Source organism: Thermomyces lanuginosus (assembly GCF_041956635.1).
Source record: "Thermomyces lanuginosus strain ATCC 200065 unplaced genomic scaffold VTN49scaffold_27, whole genome shotgun sequence".
NCBI classification, from domain to species: domain Eukaryota; kingdom Fungi; phylum Ascomycota; class Eurotiomycetes; order Eurotiales; family Trichocomaceae; genus Thermomyces; species Thermomyces lanuginosus.
The window spans coordinates 434,787-459,603 of record NW_027192361.1 but is presented as its reverse complement, the minus strand read 5'-3'; the positions used below and the strand labels follow the sequence as shown (position 1 = coordinate 459,603).

General features: G+C 51.2%; 10 protein-coding genes across 10 annotated transcripts; 5 read left to right on the top strand and 5 right to left on the bottom strand.

Annotated features, from left to right (window-relative positions):
• Positions 1-1,604: 1,604 nt before the first annotated feature.
• On the top strand, positions 1,605-4,061 carry VTN49DRAFT_2383 (uncharacterized protein; the record flags this gene model as incomplete). The annotated part of the gene is made up of 4 exons (XM_069410102.1): positions 1,605-2,014; positions 2,071-2,694; positions 2,758-3,286; positions 3,342-4,061. 4 exons carry the CDS (start codon positions 1,605-1,607, stop codon positions 4,059-4,061), a joined length of 2,283 nt encoding a protein of 760 aa, XP_069268941.1.
• A 360-nt stretch (positions 4,062-4,421) lies between these two features.
• On the bottom strand, positions 4,422-5,501 carry VTN49DRAFT_2382 (uncharacterized protein; the record flags this gene model as incomplete). Its single annotated transcript, XM_069410101.1, has 1 exon — positions 4,422-5,501. The coding sequence occupies one exon, from the start codon at positions 5,499-5,501 to the stop codon at positions 4,422-4,424; it is 1,080 nt and encodes a 359-aa protein (XP_069268940.1).
• Positions 5,502-5,891: 390 nt separating this feature from the next.
• On the top strand, positions 5,892-7,252 carry VTN49DRAFT_2381 (uncharacterized protein; the record flags this gene model as incomplete). The annotated part of the gene is made up of 3 exons (XM_069410100.1): positions 5,892-5,992; positions 6,050-6,571; positions 6,625-7,252. 3 exons carry the CDS (start codon positions 5,892-5,894, stop codon positions 7,250-7,252), a joined length of 1,251 nt encoding a protein of 416 aa, XP_069268939.1.
• A 365-nt stretch (positions 7,253-7,617) lies between these two features.
• On the bottom strand, positions 7,618-8,634 carry VTN49DRAFT_2380 (uncharacterized protein; the record flags this gene model as incomplete). Its single annotated transcript, XM_069410099.1, has 1 exon — positions 7,618-8,634. The coding sequence occupies one exon, from the start codon at positions 8,632-8,634 to the stop codon at positions 7,618-7,620; it is 1,017 nt and encodes a 338-aa protein (XP_069268938.1).
• A 422-nt stretch (positions 8,635-9,056) lies between these two features.
• VTN49DRAFT_2379 (uncharacterized protein) lies at positions 9,057-9,540 on the top strand (the record flags this gene model as incomplete). Its single annotated transcript, XM_069410097.1, has 3 exons — positions 9,057-9,146; positions 9,206-9,384; positions 9,471-9,540. The coding sequence occupies 3 exons, from the start codon at positions 9,057-9,059 to the stop codon at positions 9,538-9,540; spliced, it is 339 nt and encodes a 112-aa protein (XP_069268937.1).
• A 2,241-nt stretch (positions 9,541-11,781) lies between these two features.
• Positions 11,782-12,354, bottom strand: VTN49DRAFT_2378 (uncharacterized protein; the record flags this gene model as incomplete). Its single annotated transcript, XM_069410096.1, has 3 exons — positions 11,782-11,839; positions 11,899-11,985; positions 12,032-12,354. The coding sequence occupies 3 exons, from the start codon at positions 12,352-12,354 to the stop codon at positions 11,782-11,784; spliced, it is 468 nt and encodes a 155-aa protein (XP_069268936.1).
• A 1,551-nt stretch (positions 12,355-13,905) lies between these two features.
• On the top strand, positions 13,906-15,608 carry VTN49DRAFT_2377 (uncharacterized protein; the record flags this gene model as incomplete). Its single annotated transcript, XM_069410095.1, has 3 exons — positions 13,906-14,585; positions 14,648-14,914; positions 14,975-15,608. 3 exons carry the CDS (start codon positions 13,906-13,908, stop codon positions 15,606-15,608), a joined length of 1,581 nt encoding a protein of 526 aa, XP_069268935.1.
• Positions 15,609-16,299: 691 nt separating this feature from the next.
• Positions 16,300-17,726, bottom strand: VTN49DRAFT_2376 (uncharacterized protein; the record flags this gene model as incomplete). The annotated part of the gene is made up of 3 exons (XM_069410094.1): positions 16,300-17,211; positions 17,296-17,658; positions 17,721-17,726. The coding sequence occupies 3 exons, from the start codon at positions 17,724-17,726 to the stop codon at positions 16,300-16,302; spliced, it is 1,281 nt and encodes a 426-aa protein (XP_069268934.1).
• A 2,985-nt stretch (positions 17,727-20,711) lies between these two features.
• VTN49DRAFT_2375 (uncharacterized protein) lies at positions 20,712-23,165 on the top strand (the record flags this gene model as incomplete). Its single annotated transcript, XM_069410093.1, has 1 exon — positions 20,712-23,165. The coding sequence occupies one exon, from the start codon at positions 20,712-20,714 to the stop codon at positions 23,163-23,165; it is 2,454 nt and encodes an 817-aa protein (XP_069268933.1).
• Positions 23,166-23,646: 481 nt separating this feature from the next.
• VTN49DRAFT_2374 (uncharacterized protein) lies at positions 23,647-24,440 on the bottom strand (the record flags this gene model as incomplete). Its single annotated transcript, XM_069410092.1, has 2 exons — positions 23,647-24,234; positions 24,306-24,440. 2 exons carry the CDS (start codon positions 24,438-24,440, stop codon positions 23,647-23,649), a joined length of 723 nt encoding a protein of 240 aa, XP_069268932.1.
• Positions 24,441-24,817: the final 377 nt, after the last annotated feature.

Here is a 24,817-nt window from a genome sequence, read left to right as displayed (position 1 = left end):
TAAGGGCTTCGAAGTTCGACTCTCTCACCTCCTTGTTTCCAACACATTATCAATACAATATTCTACATTCTATAGTCTATAATAACATAGCAAAATATTATTGCCGGATCTTGATTACGATGGTTCGATGATTGGATGTGAAGGAGAGGACACCAACCCCGGTATGTTTCGATGGCGGTCGGCCAGTGAGCCGGCCATTTTTGAAATATGGCCCGGAGCCAGTGGTTGAGCTAGCCAGCTTACGAGTCCGCTCGGGTTGGCGAGTAAGCTCCCATTTCCCTGTGCGTGCATGTGCGCGCGCACCGAACAGAGACTGATTTATGTGGTGTTCGCACCTACGCTTGTCCTTCCTAGTGAGCGACAAGCTGGTTGCTGGCATTGCGACATGCCCGTGGAGTCCGGCCGCGAGAGAACAGCTACCATGTCTGGAATCGATCGCAGGCGACTTCGACGTCCGTCTCATGCAGGTCATCGGGGAGCAGGATGTGGTCGTAGTAACATGGCCACTTTCCGCCTCCACCTAATTTTATGACTAGGGTGCGGACAATCTGACCGTCCGCTCGAGATCACTCGTAACCACTTAACTCTATCGGCCATCCGCAGGGATCGCTGTTGGCCCCTACCTCTTGACACCCGCCGTTGCCTATTCCTGTATGGTGGGTTGGACAACCCGCTGCTGACGACACGAGCCCCCTCCCACCGTACCCATTCGACAGCAGGAAAGCTGGCTTTCTTGGTGTTCCCTGCTCCAACGCGATGAAGTGGAATTCATACAGGACAGCCTTGCATAGTACTCTTTGGTGATTAGGCGTGGCTCTGTCTCAAACATTCCTGGCCATAAAAGAGTATCATGCAGGGTTGTTCATGAATTCCGGTTCATGGCCAGACTGGAGCTATGCTTTGCCTTTGCGGTTCGCATTTCACCCTGAACTGACCCTGATGGAGATTACTTTGCGAAGGAGAGAAGCGAGCGAGAAAGAGAACAAAGAATCAATCAAGACACCAATCGATGCTCATCCTCGACCGTTTCCGCAGTTCGGTTCTTGGAATGCTGAGCGTTTCGTCTCATAGTCGATAAGATCCTGTGTATAGGTTATAGAGCCGGGATTTCAAAGGAGATTCCGAACTAGAGAATTTGTTTCATCCAGTCCTGCGAGATATCGAGCTCAGATGATCGGTAGTTGTGAAGGACAGCTATGGAGAGTTCGCAGTGACGAGCTGGATCTAGAAGCAAGATGACTAAGCATACAGGGTTCTTCATCCCGCAAAAGCAGCGTCATCGATAAGCGGATCTTTAGCGCGCGAATACCCTCAAACTGGAATGAATCTCGGGGTTATGACACTTACAATGTGTGCACGAACAGAAGTCATCGTCCTGTACGTCAGTCAAAGGGAATATCGGCGTTTTGAGCGTCCCAAAGCTGACCCTGCATGATGGATCAGGCCCGGGCCAAGTGCCGCCAGCTGGATCATCGAAGTCTTCATACCCGATTAGTTCAGTTTTCATGGGCCAATATAATTTCTTGTTTCATAGAAACGTCACTTCTTTTGCCAGTCACCACTTCTCAAATTCATGATAAGAGCGAATAATCAAACCCGTGGCCATGTCGCAAGAGAGCCCTCCTCGAACGCATGACAACCGGTCGTTGCGTGACCGAATTATCAGGATCTTCAGTTCCTCGCCCTCCTCAAGATTATCCGGAAGCAACGGCGATAGACTTGAACGTCCGGATGATGGCGATGATTCAGGACTGGGCAGACATATGCGAGATGAGCGGACCCGATTGCTTGCCAGTGATCAGGAAAGCTCGCTTGGGGGTCAGAGGAACTCCGGTCATGGCACGTTCTCGCCGAGGCCGGAGCATATGGAAGCAGGGCTTCCTGGAAGCGGATTTAGGTCCGGCTCTCAAACGCCGCGTGCTCTGGCCTCTGGCTTCCGAACACCGACATTAGACGGGCTGTCAGTGACGAACAGACTGGCCACGGAGATAGGGGTGAAGAACCGTTCGACCATGTACGTTGGATGTCTAGATGCTGTCAGAACTCGCTCGCTTACGATATTTGTAACAGGTATATATCCTACTACGTTCCATTCGTCAATTGGATCAGGCAGTACAGGTGGTCATTTGTTCGAGGGGACTTTATTGGAGCTCTAACCGTTGCCTCGTTTTACATCCCTATGGCTCTATCAATGGCTGAGAACCTTGCACATGCACCGCCGATTCACGGGCTGTATTCGTTTGTCATCATACCGTTGGTGTATGCCATCTTTGGGAGCAGTACCCAACTCATTGTCGGGCCGGAGGCTGCCGTTTCGCTACTTGTTGGTGCAGTCGTCAAGGCGAATGTTGAACAAGGAAGCACGAATGAAGATGATGACGCAGCGCAGGCTCAAGTTGTCGGTGTTGTCACAACATTAGTAGGGACATTCATATTGATCGCTGGGTTGACTCGGCTGGGATTCCTGGATAACGTTCTGAGTCGCCCCTTTCTGCGCGGGTTCATTACTGCTATTGGAGTTGTGATCTTTGTCGACCAACTCATTCCGGAACTGGGTCTGGCGAGTGTGGCCAAGGGTGTTAATCATCTCAGTACCGTTGGGAAGGTCATATACCTCGTCAGAAACTTAGACCGCGCCCATAAACTTACGACCATTGTGTCGTTTACCAGCATTGCCATAATCTTGTTCTTCAGGTATGATATTGAAAATTCTTAATAGTGGCTAGAGCTCGGATTGACTGGGATTCCCGAGTTTAGGACGCTTAAGCAAAGGCTGGAGAAACGATTCCCGCCAGTTGCATATTTTCCCGATAGATTGTTGGTGGTGGTGATGTCAGCCATCCTGACATGGAAACTGGGCTGGCACCATCAGGGCCTCGACATCTTGGGGCCGATCAAGCCAGGTCCTGGAGATGGAAATTCTCTGTTACAATTCCGATGGGCAATCAAACCCAGCAATATGAAGCAAATCAGATCTGCAATGAGCACGTCGTTCATCATTGCGTTGCTTGGATTCTTTGAATCCTCCGTCGCAGCCAAAGGCCTAGGCGATGGCACGTCAACCGGCATCAGCAAAGCCCCGGTCTCCGCTAATCGCGAGATGATTGCCTTGGGGATGGGAAATCTGGTCGGTGGCTGCTTCATGGCGCTACCGTCGTTCGGTGGCTATGGTCGAAGCAAGGTCAATGCATCGGCCGGAGCGCGGACTCAGATGAGCAGCGTCTTCCTGAGCCTCATCACGTTGATTGTAACCATCTTCCTTTTGCCATACTTGTACTATCTTCCTGTGAGTTACCGAGTTCTGCCAACATCCCTGCGAATTATATTGACAATTGGCGTAGAAAGCGGTGCTCTCCGCGATGATATCCGTGGTCGCATACACGTTGGTGGAGGAACTACCGCACGATTTACTCTTCTTCATCAGAGTTCGAGGCTGGTCGGAGTTGAGTTTGATGTTTTTGATTTTTGTGGCAACGATCTTCTATTCTCTGACTCTCGGAATGGCCCTTGGCTGTGGTCTATCGGTTCTCAGCGTCATCCGGCACTCCACGCAGCCGCGGATTCAGATCTTAGGCAAAGTGTCGGGTACATCCAACCAGTTCGAGAATGCAGAGCTGCACCCCGAAAAGGTTGAATTCATAGAAGGCTGTCTCATTGTCAAGATCCCCGAACCGTTGACCTTTGCGAACACTGGCGACTTGAAGAATCGCCTTCGCCGCCTCGAGTTCTATGGCACCAATCGCGCCCACCCGTCGCTGCCTCGTGTCCGTGCGGAAAGCGATAAGAACGTCATCTTTGACGTCCAGAACGTGACTTCTATCGATGCATCCGGCGCCCAAGTGCTCCTCGAGATCGTTGACGGATACGTCTCGCGAGGCGTGCGAGTCTTTTTCTGTCGCCTACCGTCCCTGGATGATGAGGTTTTCCGCATGTTCGATCGTGCTGGCATCATCGACAAGTGCGGCGGCCTTCGGCATTTTGTATCCAGCGTAGAAGAAGCGCTGCGACTAACAGAGCTGGAGGACATCGGCGATGATGCTTTCGATTCCCGCCAACCGTAGTTTGTCTTTGTCCAGTCATGTGTGGTTGAACATCTTGGCGCGTTTGGGATGTGGTTTTGTGGATCGGGTAAAGCATTTGTCAGCGTGGTTATATCTGGATACGCATGTCGTTATGAACAGTCTCGATCATCTGAATGTCAATGTTGTCTATATGATGACGAATGATTGACACGTCGTTTGGTCAATGTGCAGAGGCAGGGGCTTTGTCGGCAATTATACCGTTGTAGCGCAGCGACAGCGCTTCTGCCCTTGCCAGCAAACGCGGACGACGCACGGTAGCGAGTCAACACCGGCCGATGTTGACAATAGGTCGAACCAGTTGGGTTTGAGTAACATACGTGTGAACGGATATATTGGGGCTCATGTAGGCATATCTTCCACACCCGCCGCCCTTTGCACCCATGTCTCCAGGATCATTTCGTTCGGCTTTGGGGTGAGTCGGCCAGCCATTATCGGCTGCTCACTTGCAGTGCCATCGATGGCGGCCAGCTTTATTCTGCCATCGATGCTGAGCGCAAAGGCGGAGCAGGAGGCTTTGCTCATCCAGACATGTTTGCTGGCATCATTTTCACGATCAGCCCTAGTAATATTGCTGGACAGATTCACGTTCATTGCAAGATGCTGCTTGAGATATCGTGCCAGCGCTCCGAGGAATCCAGACGATGAGCGAACACCAGACTCCAGCGTGAATGTCGCGACCGTCTCGCGCGGTATAAACAAATCTCCCGACCGGAGTGAACGCGATATATCCGGATTGAATGAGAGGGTTACATGCATGTCCTTTATCACAGACTCGACGATTTCACGCTTTGTCGCCGTATCGCGAGACGTGCCAGTGTCGGCAGCTGCGAGAATCGAAGACACGTATCTCTCGAGCGTTGCGCAAAGGAAAGCCGAGGGTAGGCGCAATTGCGCACAGTATGTGTCAAAGTTGGTAGACAGGAATTGCACGAGACTGTGTCGCAGTACATTAGGCATCCGGGTGAGGAGAAGGGGGAGATGGGTCGTGGAAATAGAGGACGCGCGGCGAATTCTTTCGTTGTAACCGTCCGAACCGGTCAAAAGGGCGGCTTTGTAGATGACGTTTTCGTACTCGATACGGATTAGAATGCCCATAATATCGTTCAGGGAATGGATATCATCCTCCTCGTCCAAGTCTGGGTGATCCCGCACAAAACCCCAGGTTGGAATCGCATCCCAGCGGCAACCAACCAATGCACCCGCCCGGGCCAGTGCGTCCCCGGGTGCTGTCGATTCCGAAACGGCTATCTGCAAACCGCGAAGAACTTGGCCGACGAGTGTATTGTACAGGCGTTTCGCGTATGTTTTCAACGCGTCGGGGTCATTGAGGAAGGTGGGCTCGCCGTCATGGTGCAACGGTGACAGACGATACGCACTCCACGATGTATTTAGTAAATGGCCTGGAGAAGCGTGCGGCATACTGACACATGGATTCGTGGTTGAATTGTCGAGATTGAGAATTCATATCGAGAGCTTCCTATCATTCAACTGTTTGCCAAGGCAAAACAATGCAAACATCCGGAGTTTAGGCATGATAAAGTTCACCAATCAGTCACAGACTAATCTAATCAGGTTAGTGCGAGATCTCGACTCAAACAGCTCCAAGGGCGCCAATCACATGAAATTGTAAGTCGATGGACTATTCCCAAATTGGTAAAGAACTTTGTCTCCAATTACGCAGTCATCGCCGGCTTTCCATCATGATACACCCGCCTGAGACGGGCTCAGCGGCAACATGGCCAGCTTCTGTCTTCCAACTCTAGGCATTCATTCTGCGTTTCTGCTGTTCTCGATGCTTGTCAAAGACACATGATGCAGTTTCTCTTCGTGTCGAAATGGAAGAAAGGAAATATTACAAATAAGCCTCAAGAAAAGGCAAAAGGGTGCAAACAGCGAGGGGCTGGGTCCAAGTACGTGATGAATTCCCCCGCTTAGGTTCGAATCCAGATGCTGATTTCGTATTTCAGGGATGAGAACACGGCGACTTTCGTGCACACGCCTTCGTCATCATGCTGGGATCGCCTGCCCGTCGAGATTCAGGTCAAGATCTTCGCGCTTTGTAGTATTCACGATCTCCTTCCCTTGAAGCTCGTTTGTCGCGCCTTCCATGAGGTTCTCACCGTGCACGAACAATCGATAGCTCGCCAATATCTCCGACGTCGCCGTCATGGAACATTGCCGTCCACCATCAGCAAAGAGAGGACTTACACTCGGAACCCTGAGGATGATGTAGTACTGCTTTCAGACTTGTTCCCTCCCAAGTCTAGTGCCAAGGGTGGTTACCTATACACCTTTCGATATTTGCATAGTCTACGGCGGAAACAATATGTGTGCACGCGACTTTGCCACTACCTTGCTAACCGTGTCATGGATCGGTTTTTGAACACACAGCAGTTCTGGGTTAAGGCCCATTTTCCGTCAAAAGCTGAACGGAACTCGATTTTTGAGCGTGGAACCATCAATCTGCAGTACAACCTCGTGCCTTTATCGTAAGAACTCGAGGGTGTTCCTTGGCCATCGAGATACTGATTACTTCGGGCAGGTATTGCATGCTGTACTTTTTGGAGACATATGCGTTGGCTCGCAAGGAACATACCAATTCCCTCCTTCGACACTACGAGGCGGGCCGACTTCCCGTTCCAATTCCCCTGCATGTCCGACGGACCATGTATGCGGAGTTGCAGGCCCGCATCTTGCAATCTCCGCCCTTCACCGACACACCGACCTTGATCGCCACCCATCACTGCATGCATCTTTTAGTTTCTTACCTCCGGCATACAATTCCTCCTGACGGCCATGGCCCAGCGGATGATCACTGGATCGGAGCTCTACTCACTGTCTCCGGGCTCGGTAGAATAGTAGATTTCTTCTCAGCGGAAATCGGTGACGGGGGAAATCCCCGCTCCCAACGGAGAGATTTCATGACGAGATTCCAGAGCGATATCGTACTCAATGAGCGGGAAGAGATGAATCCACATATCTACGAGCGACTTCCAGAGGGCCAACACCACTACCCATCTCCAGCAGAGGTCTGGTTTGACGTTGCCAGTCAAGAACTTCGCAGAAGAAACGCCATCCCGCATGATGCCGAGAATTTTTCAGTCGGGAATGGGATACCAGTGCTCATAGGATGCGAGCATTGCCGGCCGGCTTTTGGTTGGAAGGCTTGAGTCTACTGTCGGAAACCAGTAGGTCGAAATCATACCGCCTTTCTCTTGAGACGACGCTATGACTTACGACGATACGCTATGCATGAGGGTTCTACTTCTTTTTTGAGGTTTTGTAGATTCGGTTGGATGCATTAGTTTGGAGAAACAATTGGAGTTCTGGGGTTGGCTTAGGCTTGGTTGTTTGGGCAAGAATTGTGCGGTGGACTCCTCGAGTGATCATGTACTATACGTGTTTCAGAAATTGCATTAAACGCCCGTGTGAATCCTGGAAATATGAATATGCAAATCAGAGAACCCGAGAGACGACCCGTAAAACAATACCAAGAGGGGGTCAATGTAACTGTATCACAAGTGAGATGACGCACTTAAGGGAAACCCTGCCTAACTAAAGATGGCGGCTCAACAATATTGCCATCGTCATCCAGAGTGACCGGACCGAAGTAGTCCTTGAACACCTGAACAACGTCTTCCTCGGTGAGTTTCATATGAGCACCGGAAACAGTTCTGAACTCCAGTTTCCCCCGTTTATCCAGCTCGCGAAGACCGATCCAGTCTTCCTTGTAGATCTGCCGGTCTCGCAGCTCGGTGACATTGTGGGTTGTCTTATTGAACTCGGCGAACCAAGCAGACTCCTTGGGGTACACCGTCTCGTCATTTTCAAACATGTACATCACAAACTTATTCAGCGACGCTAGTCTGGCTTTGTAGTCCGGATTCTTAACGTCCCGCTCGTTGTTGATATCAGCCAAGAAGTTGCTGTGTTCTAGGTACGACTCCAAGTCCTCTGGGTCACGGAAGTACTGCGCCGGCACCACCCGCGACTGCGCAAGGTGGGACCACGTGCCCAGCCGCAGGAGGGCCTCTGCCCCTCGGCAAATCCAGTCGCCCGTGTCTGCGCAGGCCTGGTACTTGGCAATGCCATTGTGCTGGCTGCCGAAGGTGACGAGATTGCGAACGGGCGGGTTATTGCAGCGCTCGACGTAGCCACGGAGGAACTGTCCGCCCTGGGAGAAGCCGAGAGCGTTCACGGCTGGTGCAGTGCTCAGGATCGGTTCCGATGCCAACTGCTCGCAGACGTAGGCGATCTGCTCAGTGACATTGCCCATGAACGTGGCCTGGCGATCTCCGCCCTCGGAATCATCCAGGTGAACCGCATAGACGTAAGTTCCTGGATTGACCTCCTCGGCCATCGCGGACATGCCTTTCATCCCCTCCGAGAGATAGCTATCGCCCAGTCCATGCCAGATGACGAGAGGCAGCGGCCTCGTCTCTGATGCCGATGACGCGGAGTCTTTCGAGAAAGGTCGAGACCATGGAGGAAAAACGGAAGCCGATACAAAGCCTGGAATTAGAAAGGCAATCGTTCGAAGAGCGGCCATCATTGTGATTCTGAACGTATTTGAAATAAGGGATCCTTGACTTGGGAAATCTGGGGAAAGATGAGCTCCAACCTCCTCATGCGACATCCAGGGATCGATCTTATCAATCGGCACTAATATTACCTACCTAGGTAGGTTAGTTAAACTAGCCCACCCATCCAAGCTGGCTAATTTCACATCGGGACATCCCTGCCATTAGTGCTAAGCCTGATGAAGCTTAGCCTCAGGGCAATCCGATTTAGGGCCCGCAGGTCCCCCAATGATCCTCTTACTCCAGTTGACAGTTGGATTCCGCATCTTTAACGCTGGGACCTCTTCATTGACCATCACCTTCACTAAAATCGGTCACGTATACTTTCCAGGTGTTCGAATTCGGGATCGCTTCGAGGTTTCTCCAAAAATTGCAATTTCATAGGTTCCATGGTATGAATGATTTGTTTGAAACTTCTTACAGCAGCGAAAAAACTGCTACGTTAAGACCAACCAAAGCCGTCGTCGTCCCTCTGTATGCTCAAGTATGTTCCCTCAGATTTTGAGAAGAGAAAAACATGAAGCCTAACATAAACGCTAAAAGGCATTTATATGGGAGCCCAATGTTTTGCGTACATGGAGCGGACATCGGGACAGAGAGGTATCTGAAGTACGAACGGAGGATGGCGTTGCAACCGACGCTTCGGAATGCGCCTCGGGAGTCATGCCAGAGTGTTGTAGGTTTCGTGAAATTGTGTTTCCCTGGATGTTGATTGCGAAGAGGTATGACTTGTGGGTCCGGCCTTGTTCAAGTCCCTGACTTGAAATTTCAGATGGTTCGCTGATGGAGGTGTCTAATGATTTATCAGATCCTCTGTTTCGTTTCTGATCGTAAAAGTTCTGAAAATGAGACGAGCTCTGAAGTGGCGTTGCGGCTGATGGCGGCGATATTCGTTGTCCAAAAATTACCAGTTGTGAGTAACCATTGACCTCTTGACTCGCTGGTATACACTGTTCCGGTGTCTTTGTAGTTTGTTCTGGACAGTCTGATTTAGGCCACTCAAGGGCAGATGACTCTCTCCGTTTACTGTCCATATCCGTTGAATCGAAAACTGGGGAAACGTCTGACCTGTTGTGATCCGACTTCCACGACCAAGGATTGTATGTAGCCCAATTCCCGACCTCTGAATGTTGCGCACCCATGAATAGGAAACGCTTTCCATTTGCCTCCATTTTCTCCTCAAGTATCTGGTCGTCTAGTGTAAATCTATTGCGCACCTGGGTTTGAAAATCATGATGCACAACTGTGGCATTGCGGTCTCCATATCTATGTGCCGTGATCGAGTCTTCGCAATCATCAGTAGGACTGAATTCATGCAAAACAAGTTCATGTTCAGCGCAATCCTCCAAGTCATTGTGAGGCGGCGACAACTCTTGACAGTCACCATCTAGAGAGGAGAACTCCAACAGGCGCTCGCTCTCTGCACCGTCAACGTCAAGTAGCATCGAGCCGGGAGATTCACATCCTGTATGTGAGTGACCTTTTGTAGCACACTGAAGGCTGTCCGACTGAGCCGTGGTCGAATTGTTAGGACTCTTGATAGAGTGCCTATCGAGGCCTTGATTGCGGCCCTTTATCCCACATGACATCCTTCTCCTTTTCCCTATCATGTTCTTTTCCTCGATCCTCGGGAACTTCATGTGTAAAGGCCTAGATATAGATAGCCCAACCCAGTCAGGTTTCTGGAGAAGGTTACGCTTGATTTCCTCGAGTTGGGACGTATCTATCGAGGACTGAGTCAGGCGTATCAGCATCTGCTCAATAACCAGCAGCAGCATCATCACCTTACATGCAAAATCGCTCGTTCAGATCCACATCTATTTACTCGTTGTCGCACTATTGGTGGCCGGCTACCGGGCTGCGAGACGCTGGGAGATGAGCTATTGCTATCGATCGTCACTGGCGCTTCTTCGAATCCATCATCGACAAATCCAGACTTCCTTTTTTCTTCTGTTGGACGTAATCTTTTGACTTGTTTATTTGGAGGAGATGCGAGGCCCGCGGCTGCGAACCGCGTTGCCGCCTGTCGTTTCTTCAGACTGGCTTTGTCAAAATGCTCTCTTTGCAACCTGACCAGGGAATCAGGTTGGCCACGAGAATGACGCCAAAGACGGCCTCCACTCCAGTTCATTGAGATCGAATACAATATTCCCAGATTTGCACTTTGTAGATGCTACGGTATGCCTAAATGGCTAGATCAGCATTCGCAATGTAGAAGGAAGGAGCCTGAGAGAGGCACCTTCCATCTCTGGTCACTACTTATTATCCCGCGCCTCATTCATGGGATGGAGCTGTTCTCTTGACGAATAATCTGACAATTAGTAGTAGTTGATAGTATGCACCTTTGAGTTCAGATATTCTCCCAGTCCCAGCTAGACTCGTATAAAGTTCTTCTGTCGTTTTCCTCGTTTAGGTTAGGGCTGGTCCTGCACGTGACTCTCGGATTAAATCGGCATCCGGCCAACATCGTTCAAGAGGAGCAAATTTTTCCCGTTCCATTTCAGCTCATGGTCAGGATCAATTTTGTTCGGACAGGCGATGCGTGACCACTGACCACTCTACACATGCCGTGATCCCTCGATGAATTGAATCCATTACTCAAGGTTAGTTGCCACTGTCTGCCGTGTGATACAAGTTCGATTGCTTGCACATTCCCTGCCATGATGAGCGACTATTCAAAGCATAGTTCACCTGAAGCCAAATTGGCTCTTGAACGACAAACCGAAACCATCTTTCACCGCTCTTTCTGATTGTCTCGCTTCTCATCCTACTCCTGCGTATCCTTTTGTCTGTTTTCCGTCTCCAGGCTGGCTGACTCGTTTCATGATTCAGATGAGCCGACGACGACCAGGATTTGTGGCTGTTGCCGGCCAACGTGGCCGGTCGTGTCAACTACAGCGCATCCTGTAACAGTATCTACCCCTGTTCTCCTGCTTGTAATTCGCATGCTGCTGCGGCCTCTCTAACCAAACCTCCTGATCTCCGAAAACTCCAAATCATGGACCTCCACGGACTTGCATGGGCGACTGTACGATTCATGAGTCCGCATGAGTTGCGAGTAATAATATTTCGTGTTTCGAGTATACACTTTGTACTCGACTCTTCCCTGACGGGTCGAATCAGACGTCGTCATCAGGCTGAGCCTTCTTCTCGCTTCCACGCTCATGCGTCATCCATCTAGGCTTTGATAGCAACTGCAGCATCTGGTCCAGTAGGCTGTAGAGACAACGACAAACCGACTTCTCCGCTTAGAGGTGATTTGTCGCTCCTGCTCGATAACAATAATCACATGCTGCTCTTTCCGGACTTCAGCCAGTAACGATCTTGGAGCCATTTTAATTTTGACGCAGCTGATTCGCAAGCTCATACCTTGAGGCTTTGGCGGCTGCCGCCCTCACCACTGCTTCTGCACTCGCTGGCCACCGGAGTGTTGCGAGCAAATCCACCTGCTGAGTTGGCAGTCGACGGTCCCCCGCTATGATTTCACTTTGAGATGAGAGATTGGTCGGGGATGTCGGAGGAAGGAGCGACTGCTGCAGCCAAATCACACCATCACTGCATGCCAAGACTTTCTCTCGAATGCGCTGGTCCACTCCCTCCACTGCGACTCGGCCCGCTCCTTCCACTTGCCGCCTAGTCTTGCCAGCAGAGAAGCCCCGCCCATCCCCTCCTTCCCACAGAGCGGCCAACATTAAAGCCCAAGATTTCCCCCTCTCTGCTCCAATCTGTTCTCAACTTCTTCAATATCACGCTCTGTCTGGATACCCAATTCGCAGCAGTTTCTTGTACTGTCCGGTTGCCTTTTCTGTGTGCAGCCTATGTCTTGATCTGCTTATACAACTAGTTCACTCAAGCGACCCGAGGATTCGCTTTATCCTGCTGAATCCCTTTTGGATTGACCAGCCGGATACCTATTCCAGTTGGAGTTTCGCCATATTCCCAGGAGTGGTTTTCCTGCCTTTGGCTTTTTTTGTTTTCTTGGATTGAACTTTTTGTGACTCGACATCTACATATATCAGGTAGCCCCATTCCCTTTCTTTTCTTTTGCTGTTTTGCGTTGCTTTTCTTGTTTTTGCGTCGCATTCTGGACCTGTACCGGATATTCAAAAGGCCCATCTCAAGACTGCCTGGAATTTTGGACCCTTGATGACTTCTTCCTGGACTTTGGGAATTCCGTGTGGACTTTCGGCCGTTACAGCTCTCTCCGGACATCCCAGGATACCTATCTCGAACCATTTCCCGGCAGCCGCCGGGCAGCTCAACGGCGATAGGTCTCGAGAGTTTGATGTTGGCTTCTCGAAGACCGTCGTCTTTCTCGGAGAGTTCCCTGGATTTGTCTTTGACTGGACCATGATTTCGCTATTATGCTGGATGTTATCCCGAATAACTGGATCCTAGACCTAGGATGAGTTGAAGGCCTGACCGGAGAAAGGAGCCATGAGATGTTTTCGAGACCCAGAATTATGATACCTCAAGGACCGTTTGTTTTGTTTTTTTCTTCTGGCCGTTTATTGAAGTCCCGTGGTTATGGATACCCATTTCTGTTTGCTAACTCGGAGTTACCTTGTTAGATTGACAACCCTGTATGATGTTTGCAGTGGTTGTTGATCACTGAATTGGCCTTGCTGAACCAGACCCTTCCCTAGGAGTTTTCGGGATCCAAGGAGTGATTATTCTACTGGAGCCTTATTAGCCCTTACTAGGATTACCGTCTGGAGTCCAACTTTCCTGGTTAAGTGGATGATTCCTAGTTGATCAGCGCAGGACTTTAACCTTGCAAAATACATGGAATTTCCTGTATAACTGGAATCCAAAATACCCCCCCGGATTGCATTTCCAAGGACCCCTACTTTGCACAGCAGCTTGAATGGTTAGCTCATCTTGATCTATGATACCCCTGAAACACGCATGTCATGACTAACAAAAGCTAGGCCTCAATGAATTCCTGGACAGACCTGAAGCGACGTTTTGTGTTTTTGTTATTGCCTTTGTGTTTTTTGTTTTGTTTTTGGTCTCGAGTTTTGAGCCTGCTCTTCGGTCCATCGCGCGGTATACTAACTTGTAATTTCGGTCTTAGTGCACAAAACTGGAGCCAGGCCAGCCTTTTTGGTTATTCCACACAACCCCCCAGGATGTGCACAGTAGTCAAGATGGAATCAGGGAATGTTGTCTCCCTGTCTCAACAACCATCTCAGCCAATGAGCCAAAGTACAGGGCCAAGACAAGGCAATTCCTACCAGACCATGGCCAATATCTCCAGGACTGCTCAGGATGATGAGATGTCTACCCAGGATGGCTTCTCATATTCTTCCAGTCTCCAGAGTTCCCATGACATGGACCATTGGACATTAAGCGCTCCGGGATCCATGGAATCAAGCCCGGTTATGCCTCAACCAAAGACTCCTGAGGTGCAGATGCTCCCTTACTCGTTTCCGCACCAGTCCATGTTGCCATCTGGAGGACTCCCTGACTCGACTGGGATGTTCCCATCACTGTCCGACCTTCATGCCGGGGGTGCCAGTGAAATGGAGTATGCTCAGCCTGGGCAAGACTTCTCTCAGGCCTTCTCCTCCATGGTTGATTTTCCCTTTGATGAGTCCCAAAGTTGCATGAATGATGATTGCGCTTCCATGGGAAACAGTGCTCTCCATGAAGATGGCTCTTGGAAGATGTCATTGGACACTGGTGATTTCCCAACTACTACCTATGAGTCGGTGACCGCTGGAACCACTGCTCCGGTTTCCCCTCCCCTTACTGAGGCCAGCAATGTCTCCATGGCATCGGGACCCGCATACACCCTCCCAGGACATGATGAGACCATCCGAGGAGAGAAGGACTCAGGGACTGTCCGCGGACCGACCTTGAGCATGGAGGAGTCAGCTCATCCATTGACGCCGCCATTGAATGACCAGGACCCCAATAAGTTCGTTCTCCACAGCCTAAGAATCTATTCAATTAGCGTTGATCACTAACAAGTATCAACAGGACAATCAGGCCATCCAGGCAAGCTCAAAGGCCATCCCTTTCTGCAGCTTCTCCTTCGCGACCCAGGAAGTCTGATCCGGAGGTTTACACGCAACTGTCCATGAGGGAGTCCGTGGGACGGTCAAAAGATAACTCTGAAAACCGGAGCCCAAGGGACCATCCGTATTATTCTTTGCCACCCCAGAGCGATGGAAAGTACTATTGTCCATTTTCCACTGGAGAGAACCCATGCCATCATCCTCCCACCACTCAGAAATGCGCTTACCAGTAAGATGGCCCTGGATTCGATCACGTGGTTCTCTGCCTGCTAACATAGCCCTCTTATAGCAAATACCTGGATTCTCATCTGAAGCCCTATCGGTGCAAGGTTCCCGCCTGCGTTGCCCAAAACTTGCATTTTTCTTCCAATGCCTGCCTGTTCCGCCACGAACGGGAGGCTCATGGACTTCATGGGCACGGAGATAACCCTCACTTGTGCCTCTTTGAAGGATGTGATCGTTCTATCCCAGGATATGGATTCCCTCGCCGCTGGAACCTTTTCGACCACATGAAGCGGGTGCATGACTACAGCCCCTCGGATCAGCCCAGCTCCCCGGATACCGCTTCCAGTGGATCATCCAAGAAGAAGGATAACACAGTCCGCAAGAGGAAAGTCACCAAGGCTGTGGCCGTTGGAACTCAGACTATGAAGCGGAGTCGGTCTACCTCTGGCCAAGGGGGTTCACCAAAGACCCATGCTGCTCATCACAGCCAGCGGCTGCAAAATGCGGAGCGGAACTACTATAACTGCCGGTCCCGTCTGCTGGAAGAATTGAGCAATATCACCCCTCAGGACTCGGCCATGCATGAGAAGGTCAATGCCAGCCTTCAGGAACTGATCACCCTGGGTTTGAACTACCGGCAACTGGAAGCCAGCTGTGCTGCCACGCAGCTTGCCAAAGGTGGGAGTACTTCCTCTTGAATGATTCCTTTGAGCCCGGGCCTCAGACGTGGTTCCAATGGGGAGTACCCTGAAGCATCTTGAAATTAAATCACTTGGCCGGATCAGTTTCGTCTGCTCACTTGCAGCAGCATGATGATATGAACTCTGGAACGGGCTTCCATTCATCCAATCCTTTTGTTACGTGTGAAACGACCTTTGTTATGATTTTTTTCTTCTTTTCCCTTCGGGGTTTGTGTCCGGAGGATTTGTACTTCTTTCGGTGTGGATGTTTGCTTTCCTTGTTCTCACGCTGTGCATGACCCTTTCTTTTCTCCGTCTTTATGACTGATGACTGATGATGACGACATGACCTGTATGAATGAAATGCATGTATGTAGACATTGGATACGGCTGGGTATGGGATCTGGGATTGGGGTGGATATACCTACGGGAGGACATCTGGATGACTTACAAAAATGGTCTGTGCAATGAAAAATATCTGTGATCTGACAAATTGAAAGGCACTAGGAGCGTCGAATATTGTCATTGCAACTTTCTGAAAAGCACACAGAGTAAAGGAGCCCCCAGAATCTGCAATGAGCTTATGCGCGTTCCTGGAGACGCTCCCGCTCTCACTCATGCAATCTACTCCAGTTCACGTCGTACAGCGAAAGGGAATATCTAACGATTCTATCATCATCATCATCATGATCATGTATCTCATTCAGCATCATGCACGATTTTCTCCTGCCAACTCAGCATTCAGAAACCGCACAAAGGCATCCCCAACTTGATCGACACTGAGACCTCCCGAGCCATGGCCGTGATTCTGGCCGACGTAGGCACGATTCAATCCAATCCACTGACGGCGCAGACGTTGCAATCGCGGCCAGGCCAGTACTCCGCCGACACCGGCCAGATCGTCGGTGGTGGCCGAAAGGGCCACATGCGAAGGGACGAAAACCGGGGTGGATGACTCGGGGACGGGAATCGTTATACCCGCTGGAGGCGTGGAAGGGGACTGCGCCTTGGCTTTGGCGAGCGCAGCCTCGGCGGAGGGGTTTTCCTGCGTAAACGCTCGGATGGCATTGATGATGGCTGTGGTGCGTTTCTCGAAGCCGTAGAGCGCGGTGGGATCCGTCGTGGCTGCCTGCACAGTTGCTTGGTGCGGCTTGATCTTGGCGCGGCTGAATCGGCCGCTACCGCCGGCAGCAGTTGTCGCGACACTGCCGGCCACCGTGGAGGTGTCAGTTGGGGCGGCTGTCCGTTGGTCTGCGGGCAGGCTTGCCAGGCTCGTTGCCGGAGGGCTCGTCTCGATCGGAATGCCGGTGATGGCGCTGAAGATCTCTTCAACGGGCGGAGCGGCATCGGACCACAGAACTGTGAAAAGCGGCTTGTCCCAGCGGTTATGCGTGCTAGGCTCCTCATAACGATAGATAAGATTATCGAGAAGCTCGGGAGGGTAAGGTTGTTCGTTATCGGGTGCTGCTAGGCCAAGGTCTTCGCCAGAATCATTCACCTCACTTTGAGCCTCGGGCGAGGATTGCGTTTGTGATTCGGGCTGCTGCTGTTGCTGTTGATCGCGGCGAAGGCGGGCGTTGTTGATCGCGACGCACTTGTCGATGGGAGTGCCGACATGGACCTACATTCCATGCGAGAGGTCAGCAGGGCCCTATTCACGGATCGCGGCGTCAACGGTATCGGGAAAAAGGAATCTTTCACATACAACGCAACATGTCGTGGCCACGGCCTTTGCCTCGCACCAGAGCTGATAGCGCACGCCCTTGATGTAATTCATGCCATCGAGAATAACGATGGTGTCGCGGCTCAAGGCGCGCTTGACTCGCGCAAAGGCCACCGCACGCGCCTCCTTTTCTGATCGCGCATTATCGTAGACACTGCGGGGATGTGAGGCATCGTGAGTCGGGACGATGTGTATTTTGTAGCGGGGTTGTGGTTGTCGCTGCGGGGCGTCATCGGTCGCGGAGGTCGACGCAAGGAGTTTTTGCTGTGTGGCGTCGAGCAACGAAGCGAGCTGTTGGGCTCGGTACGATAAGCCGGAACAGGGATATCCGGTCAATATGATGAGCTGAAGGATTTGTCAGGTCGATGGATCAAACAGGGTTTTGATGTCAGGGCAGGAAGACTCACAGGCATCGTGACCGAAATGTTGAGGAGGAAATCTCAATTTCCTGAATCTTCGTCGATGACCCTGCATCTCTCCTACGTATCCAACCGTCTCTACTCGTCATCTTCCACACCCTACAGGCCTCGAATACCGACCTGATGAACGAGATGACTACGCTGCGGTATATCTAACGTGGAAACGCGAAAGCGCACGTTTCGTCAATTTTCCAGTGCTAAATTTGAACCACATGGATTCTATTTATTGTGAAGGATCATCCATTCTCATAACGGACATCGAGAAAATTAAAGCTGACTGCGAACCCCTGAGCCGGTCTTGCTTAGCGCATCGCTGTAGGATCACCCGGCCATATCTTGAAATTTACGAACCGACACAGCGAGGAACCCCGAGGCATGGAACTATTATCTTCACTGGAGAAGCCCCATGTCTGCATTCCTACGAATGCTGAACCTGCTGAAGGTAACACTCGTGGAATTGAAGTGCTGTATAAGCTGTTCCATAGATCATTTGCGACCTAGCGCACGAGAGCATGTTCTTAGACAACAATCTGAATGTGATGAGCCGTCTTTCAAGTCATAACACCAAAGGTAGCTGGTAGTAGATTAAGCTTGTGCTGCATTGTAACCTCAGTTCTCTTCTTGATGCTCATACTCCGCACACGGATTTTTTTCCCGGCTCTTTAGAAGTATTTGGCCCGGACCATGACGATAGGTCAAAGCACAGCCTGCATGCCCTGCGCCTTCGATGCCAACTTGCCTATTTCTCAGCTTTTCATTTCCAAACGTTGATGTTCACAAATGGCGTTCCAGGATATTGGCAGTTTTCTATGGATCCATGGTGATTTACCATGATCATGGCCCACGGCTCGTGCGATTGACAGGTGGAGGAGGGGCTCGGATTTTCCTTCACAGGAATTCCATCCTCCATCCATCGCGGCATATTAGACGACTGCCTCGTATTCAGACGGGAACAATAGAAAAGATTGCCTGCGGGATTCGAATCTCGGCAGTCCCATTGCGATAGTCAAAAGATTGATCGACAAGGCCAGTACCAGCCTTCGGTCTCACGGGTGATTCCTGGAATACGGGCAAGTCAATACCAACAACGTCCGCTAGTCAGCCCTTCGCCATCTCAGGATAGTTCTTTGTTCGGCTGCAACTTGACCGAGTCGAGTATCGGGGCATACTTGTCCTGGTAATAGCGACAATATCAAGATGAGCGGTGTTGCGATAAACACTAGGTCAACTGGTCAAATCATTGGAAACGAAAATGTTGCGTTGGAGTGGGCCACTGCGGCTGTGTGGTGTCTGTGGGCACGTACACCTGCGAAAATCAGACACTAGTCCTGATTTGTTAATATTGCGATTCGACAATTACGTGTAACTAACTTCCTATGGTAATACTTAGAAAGTGCGTAGAATTACAGCGCTGTTACGATTCTTACAAAACGACACGCTGTCAGTCGGTCAACTCCGAGGACTTCCAACACGAAGCAAATGAACAACTTATCCATTGAAGACCAATCACGTTTCCATGATGAGCACGGAGTATGATCGTGCCCTGCAGAGTCCAAGAAGTTCGTTTCGATAGCGTGAACTCTTACATGCCTCTGGCCTATCGTGTGAACCCGTGATGGGTTCTGAGCCCTTGAGTTCTTACAATTTGCAAATGGGTGTAATAAAATCGATGAATGATAATCGCGATCACCAGACACTTGAACGCTGAGCCTACTGGGAACCGCTTCGTGGCTCGTACATTGTTGAGGAAATTATCAGCGACGACGAAGAAAGTTAGGCTGGGTAAAACTCCACTCTCATCAAACTCTCAGGAACGAAACATCTTAAAGTAGGCAATAATCGCCATGGCGCACGAGTGCTCGTCAAGTTTGTTCAGCAACTCAGGTTCTGTTAATTATGAAATCCTATGAATTTGTGAAATTCGGAATAGAGACTGGGAAGATTTTCCCGCCAGTCACAGTGAATGTCAGCCTCTGGCCGTGCCGCGTTACCGTCCGCGTAGCGCGGCGTGGGAAATTAGGGTTTCCAAATGGACCGAAGGGCGACGCCTCTAGGGACCTGACATGTCGCGAGATCCACCAATACGAATCTCATCTCCAGTCCCAGTCCGCTGCAAAGCTGAACTGGGCGGCGTGATCAGTTCATTTTACCACAGATTACCTCTGGGCCCTCTGGGGTGTACTGGGGAAGAGATCTGCATCTCAGCCACAGTTCGGACACTCGTTGCAAACTTGTCAATTATGCATGCCTGCAGAGAACAAGACAGAGTTCCTGCATTGTTGAATTTCCCGTCGTCGGGATTTAATTACTTTGTAACAGAGGGCTATTCCAGAAGCTAAACAGCTACTTTTAGAATTATGAAAGCACCTTGTTGGGCTGCTGGAGTAATCTCCTTTTACTAGCTTAGTAAAAAGCTACTGTGCTTGGTTTAGATGGAGGTCGGGGGGAGGTGCATTTTTAGTCTGCGGCTGAGTGACTGCGGACCGCCGAACAAGAGTTGGTCATTTTACGAAATTTCGTACCTTCAACAGAGGACAGAACAATATTTTAGGGATTCCAGACTTATCGCGCCATGTCCAGTCAATAATCTTCGATGTACCTAGCTGCTGTTATACTCTGCAATATGCATAGTTCCATGCTATGAATCTCCTTCGACTGAGCTCCTGCACGGTTCCCTGCATCAACCCTATCCTTTCCCTTGTTCGGTTCCTGAATTTCTGAATTGCATTGAGGGCTACTGAGTAGTGGCCGGCTGGACAGTCATAGTCTCCTGTGACTGTTCTGCATCGTGATCTCAGTGACTATCGCGAAACGTTCTCGAGGTTGCAAGTAATGTTGCTACAAGCGCGCTGTGGACAGCCGACACTGTGACACTTGTCTCTTTGCTTAGCCCACTCTAGGAACGCTGGATTGAAGGCTTCTGATTGTCCGTTTCCAACCCAGCCAGCTTCTCGCTGCGAGCCAGATGGGCTAGCCGACATGGCGCCCTTTTCGCGATTCTTCAAACGGAGTGTCTCCAAGCAACACAGTTCCAATGAGCAGCCAAAGCCAAAGAGCTCGCGCAAACTATCTGGCGGAAAGCCTCAGGAATCGCAGAGCACCCTGCGGGCCCAACAGAGCCGTATTCCAGGCCAACCGCTCCCTACGCCACCGGAATCGAGCAAGTCGGCTTCAACGGAAAGTATAGCAACGAAAAAGCGGGCGTTTTGGTATCGGCCTCGATATTATGCGTCCCCCATTAGTCCATCAGTTCCCTTGACCCCGGTGGAAGCGTATGGCCTCGAACAACCGCAAGAGTATGAACCCCCACGACGGCGGACGTTAGCTAAGCCGGTCAAAACACGGCCGAAGAGCATGGCCGTGTCAGCCTCACAACAACCGTCTGCAAAGCGACCACTGTCCATGGGCTATGTTCCTTACTCGCCGGGCTCCCCAATCTCGCAGGCAGCTTCGGCGTCAACCGTATCGGGCCGTCCGTCGCCAAATGGGAGGCAGCCGTCGCACGGACGCTTCGCGTCATACTCCGCCGACATTCCGTCCTTATTGGCGGCCGGGCGGGCCCCGGACTCGACGGAGCAGACTGCGTCGCAATCACAGCCGCGATCCGTTTCTGGACCGTCGTTTCTCTCGGAATGGACAGTGTCGAGCAGCAGACCAGAGTCGGCTATACCAACGCCCAGATCCAGCGCCCAATTTGAGCGCCGACCTCAACAGTCACCGGCAATATCTTCACCCGCAATCTCCCAGGCCAATTCAAGGAGGACCTCCATTGAGGCGCCCCTGCATCAACGGACTGCCTCGGCAAGCTTGGTCAGCCAACGGCCTACCGAAGGATCTGGCAATCTCGCCCCTCAGCATGGATCACATCAGCGCAGTCTATCGCTTGATACTACAATTACCGTCGAGCCAAGGCCCAGCTATGAACCCAGCTCAGTCAGCAGGGAGGCTACTAGCTATGACGTTTCGCCGGTGATTTCGGAAATCGACCCGCCGCCGCAGAATACGTTGCGCAACTCGATTGGTGGCAGCGATACCGTGGCTGCTGCATCCCACACGGCTCCTGGTAGCTCCGAGGCCCGAGAGGACCACCCATCTCGGCATGATCTGATGCATTCCGTGCGCAGCAATGATGACAATGACGATGTGTCAGAATCCTCACCTGCAGTCAATCGATCTGAACCAACACATTCGGTCAACGAAGCGCCAACTCAGCAAGAAAGCGCACCAACGGATGAGGCGAAAAGCGAGGAGGACGAGGTTGCGGATAGCACTCCACGGCAAGATTCCCACCAGCGCCAGCTGTCGTCTGATACCATCATGCCAGAGCGCAGCATTGAACCGAGCCCTGTCAACCCGGAAACGAGCGGCGACGTCTCGCCGCTGGAATCGCACCCGGGTTCATTGCGCGAATCTGGTGACAGCGTCGATTCGGTGACTGCACCTGACGCGATTATTAGTAGCGACTCGGAGACACGAGCGGAGCTTCCCCTGTCCCGGAATGATCCGACGCCTGCCATCCACATCGATGTTGCCAGCGACAATCTGGCTGGGTCTGCGCCTGAGACCGCCGAGTTAACATCAGTACTTCCATCTAACGATGCTCCCACTCAACGGCCCGATTCTTCGGCCGTTCAACCCGAATTCAACGATGGCAGCGAAACCGAGGAGACGATTCCGCTCCATGGAGAACTCCTTAAACACCACCCGTCCCTGGACACCATTGCACCACTGCGCATCAATAAACCGGTCTCCGTCGAAGCAGTGACAGGCGGTGATGTCTCGCCAGTGGAATCGTACCAGGATCCACTCCGCGAATCTGATGCCATCGGCAGCTCGGTGACTCCACTCCATGCAGCAACTAGTACGAACACCGAATCCCCGGCGGAACTTTCACCATCTCGTCATGATCCGATCCACACCTCTCCCGTCAATGACGTCGGCGGCAATCCATCGGAGTCCGCGCCCGTGAACACCGAGCCGAAATCAACGGGTTTGTCTGATGAAACGTCCGCTCAGCACCCCGATCCCTCGGCGCATCATCACGGAAGCAAGGATGCCGAGGAACTCGAGAAGATTAATCTGCTGCAAGAAGAGCCTTCTAGACGCCATCCATCCCTTGACACCATTGAGCCACCCTGCAGCGATGAACCGCGTCCCGTCGATGCAGAGGGAGCCGGCGACATCTCCCCAGTGATCTCGGAAATTTCTCCAATAGAGCGCAATCAGTTGCGCGGCTCCGTTGACAGCGATGCTGATACCGTGGCTGCATCCCCGACGATCACCGAGCCGAGTATCATCTCCGAGTTGGAAGAAAAGCGTCCTCCATCTCGGGGTGATCCAACACCTGCCACGTATGAAAACAACGGTGACAGTGTCATGAGCGGGTATGCCCCGTCGGGTCCGGTCCGGAGTGGGCACCAGATCGTCGTATAACGTTCCGATACACAAAGCTGGAGATGCTGTCTTTGGGATCGTTTAACCATGGTTGCGACAGTGGCCCAATTTGATGATTGTCCAGGTCATGATCCCTGGACGAACATGGAAATGTACATTGGAATTGAATTTTCATAGCGAGCCTGGAGTTACGGCAAATATTTCACGTGTAAGATGATGATTGATTATGGAGATACCATAGATTGCTCCGATTCTCTAGAAAATTGCCTACATAAAATTCATGAATATGAGAAAGAAGCCAAGATTCAGCCATTCCATCCAATCTCATCTCTCCGAGAGTAATGCAATATAACGAACACATTTCGAAAGGAAGAGAAGAGTCGAGTATAAACCGAACCGCTTGAATTCAAGCAACGAAAGCAGAGAGCCGCCCCCAAAAAAAAAAGAACCAGAACAGGAACGCCAGCCAATATATGTTAACTCTTCTTATGTAGTAATATGTGTCAACAACGTGAAGAATTTATAATGTAACGCGCTCCATCTCACTCATCACTCGATCCATTTGCACTCTTCTCACTGCTTCCGCGACGAGCGTGAAATCTCGGAGAAAAGGAGCGGTCGCAGCTGGCCCGCCTTTCTCTCCGTAGTACTGCTGCTGGTATGCAAGCGCGGGATTGTTGTTCTGGCCGTCTGCAACAGCGGCGGGAGCGGAAACAAATTGCTCGGAACGGGCTGGTTGTTGCTGATCCTGCTGATGATAAGAGGGCCCTCCTTGACTTTGCTGCCACGGCTGTGAGTGCGGGTTTGCCAAGTTCGCCGTGGCGACGGAATGTGACTGAGCAGGCGGCTGCGAGGACTGGTCGAAGGCCGCCATCGTTGGCGGCTGAGACTTTGCCGGTACTGATGGTAATGAAGACATTGATGTGGCGTCGGGTTGGGCGAACTGCGAATGTTGTTGCGAAGATATCGAGAATGTATTATTGCTATGATATGGCCCCTGGGGATTCATTCCGAGGGGCTCAAATTCCAGTCGATAACGGCGTGGATTTGTGTATAGTCCCGGATAGACGGCAACAAATATACGGGCCGAGGAATGATAGAAAAGCCCCTTTCCGAAGACGGCGGAAGAATTGTCGACAGCAGAATCAGCAACAGCACCAGCGGGGATTATCTTCAAACATCCAGCGGGCGCCCGACAGGCGAAATAAAGAGGAGTGTGCCAGACGTGGGGTCGATAAGGTTATTTTGGTTCGCACGCTGCGGGAGGGGAGCCTTGAGGTTGAGTTTGTTCACTTGATATGTAGCATGTGGCATGGATCTTTTAAGGACCACAATTCAACGTCAGCCAACGGCTACTCCGTCATGCGATCCCCAAGGTGTTCCCCTCAATTTGTGTGGGATGCCAGTCCCGCCCAGCAAAGAATTCTCTCACTTGTTCATAATATAAGAATCATCTAAAAAAAACCTCCGGAGTTCAAAAGAATACCCGGGCGAGCAAAGACCGGGAACCCGAGTATGAGGCTAAACCAATTATGGTAAGGTCAACTCACAGACAGCACGCATTAACGTCATCAATTTCGTCTGGCAAGTGTAAAACACGTGATTTTTCGCACAATGGCGTGGGAGAGGCTGTTTGCTGTATCGGCCTCCTATTGGCTGCTCTGTTTTAGGTTACGGCAATTATCCTTAAC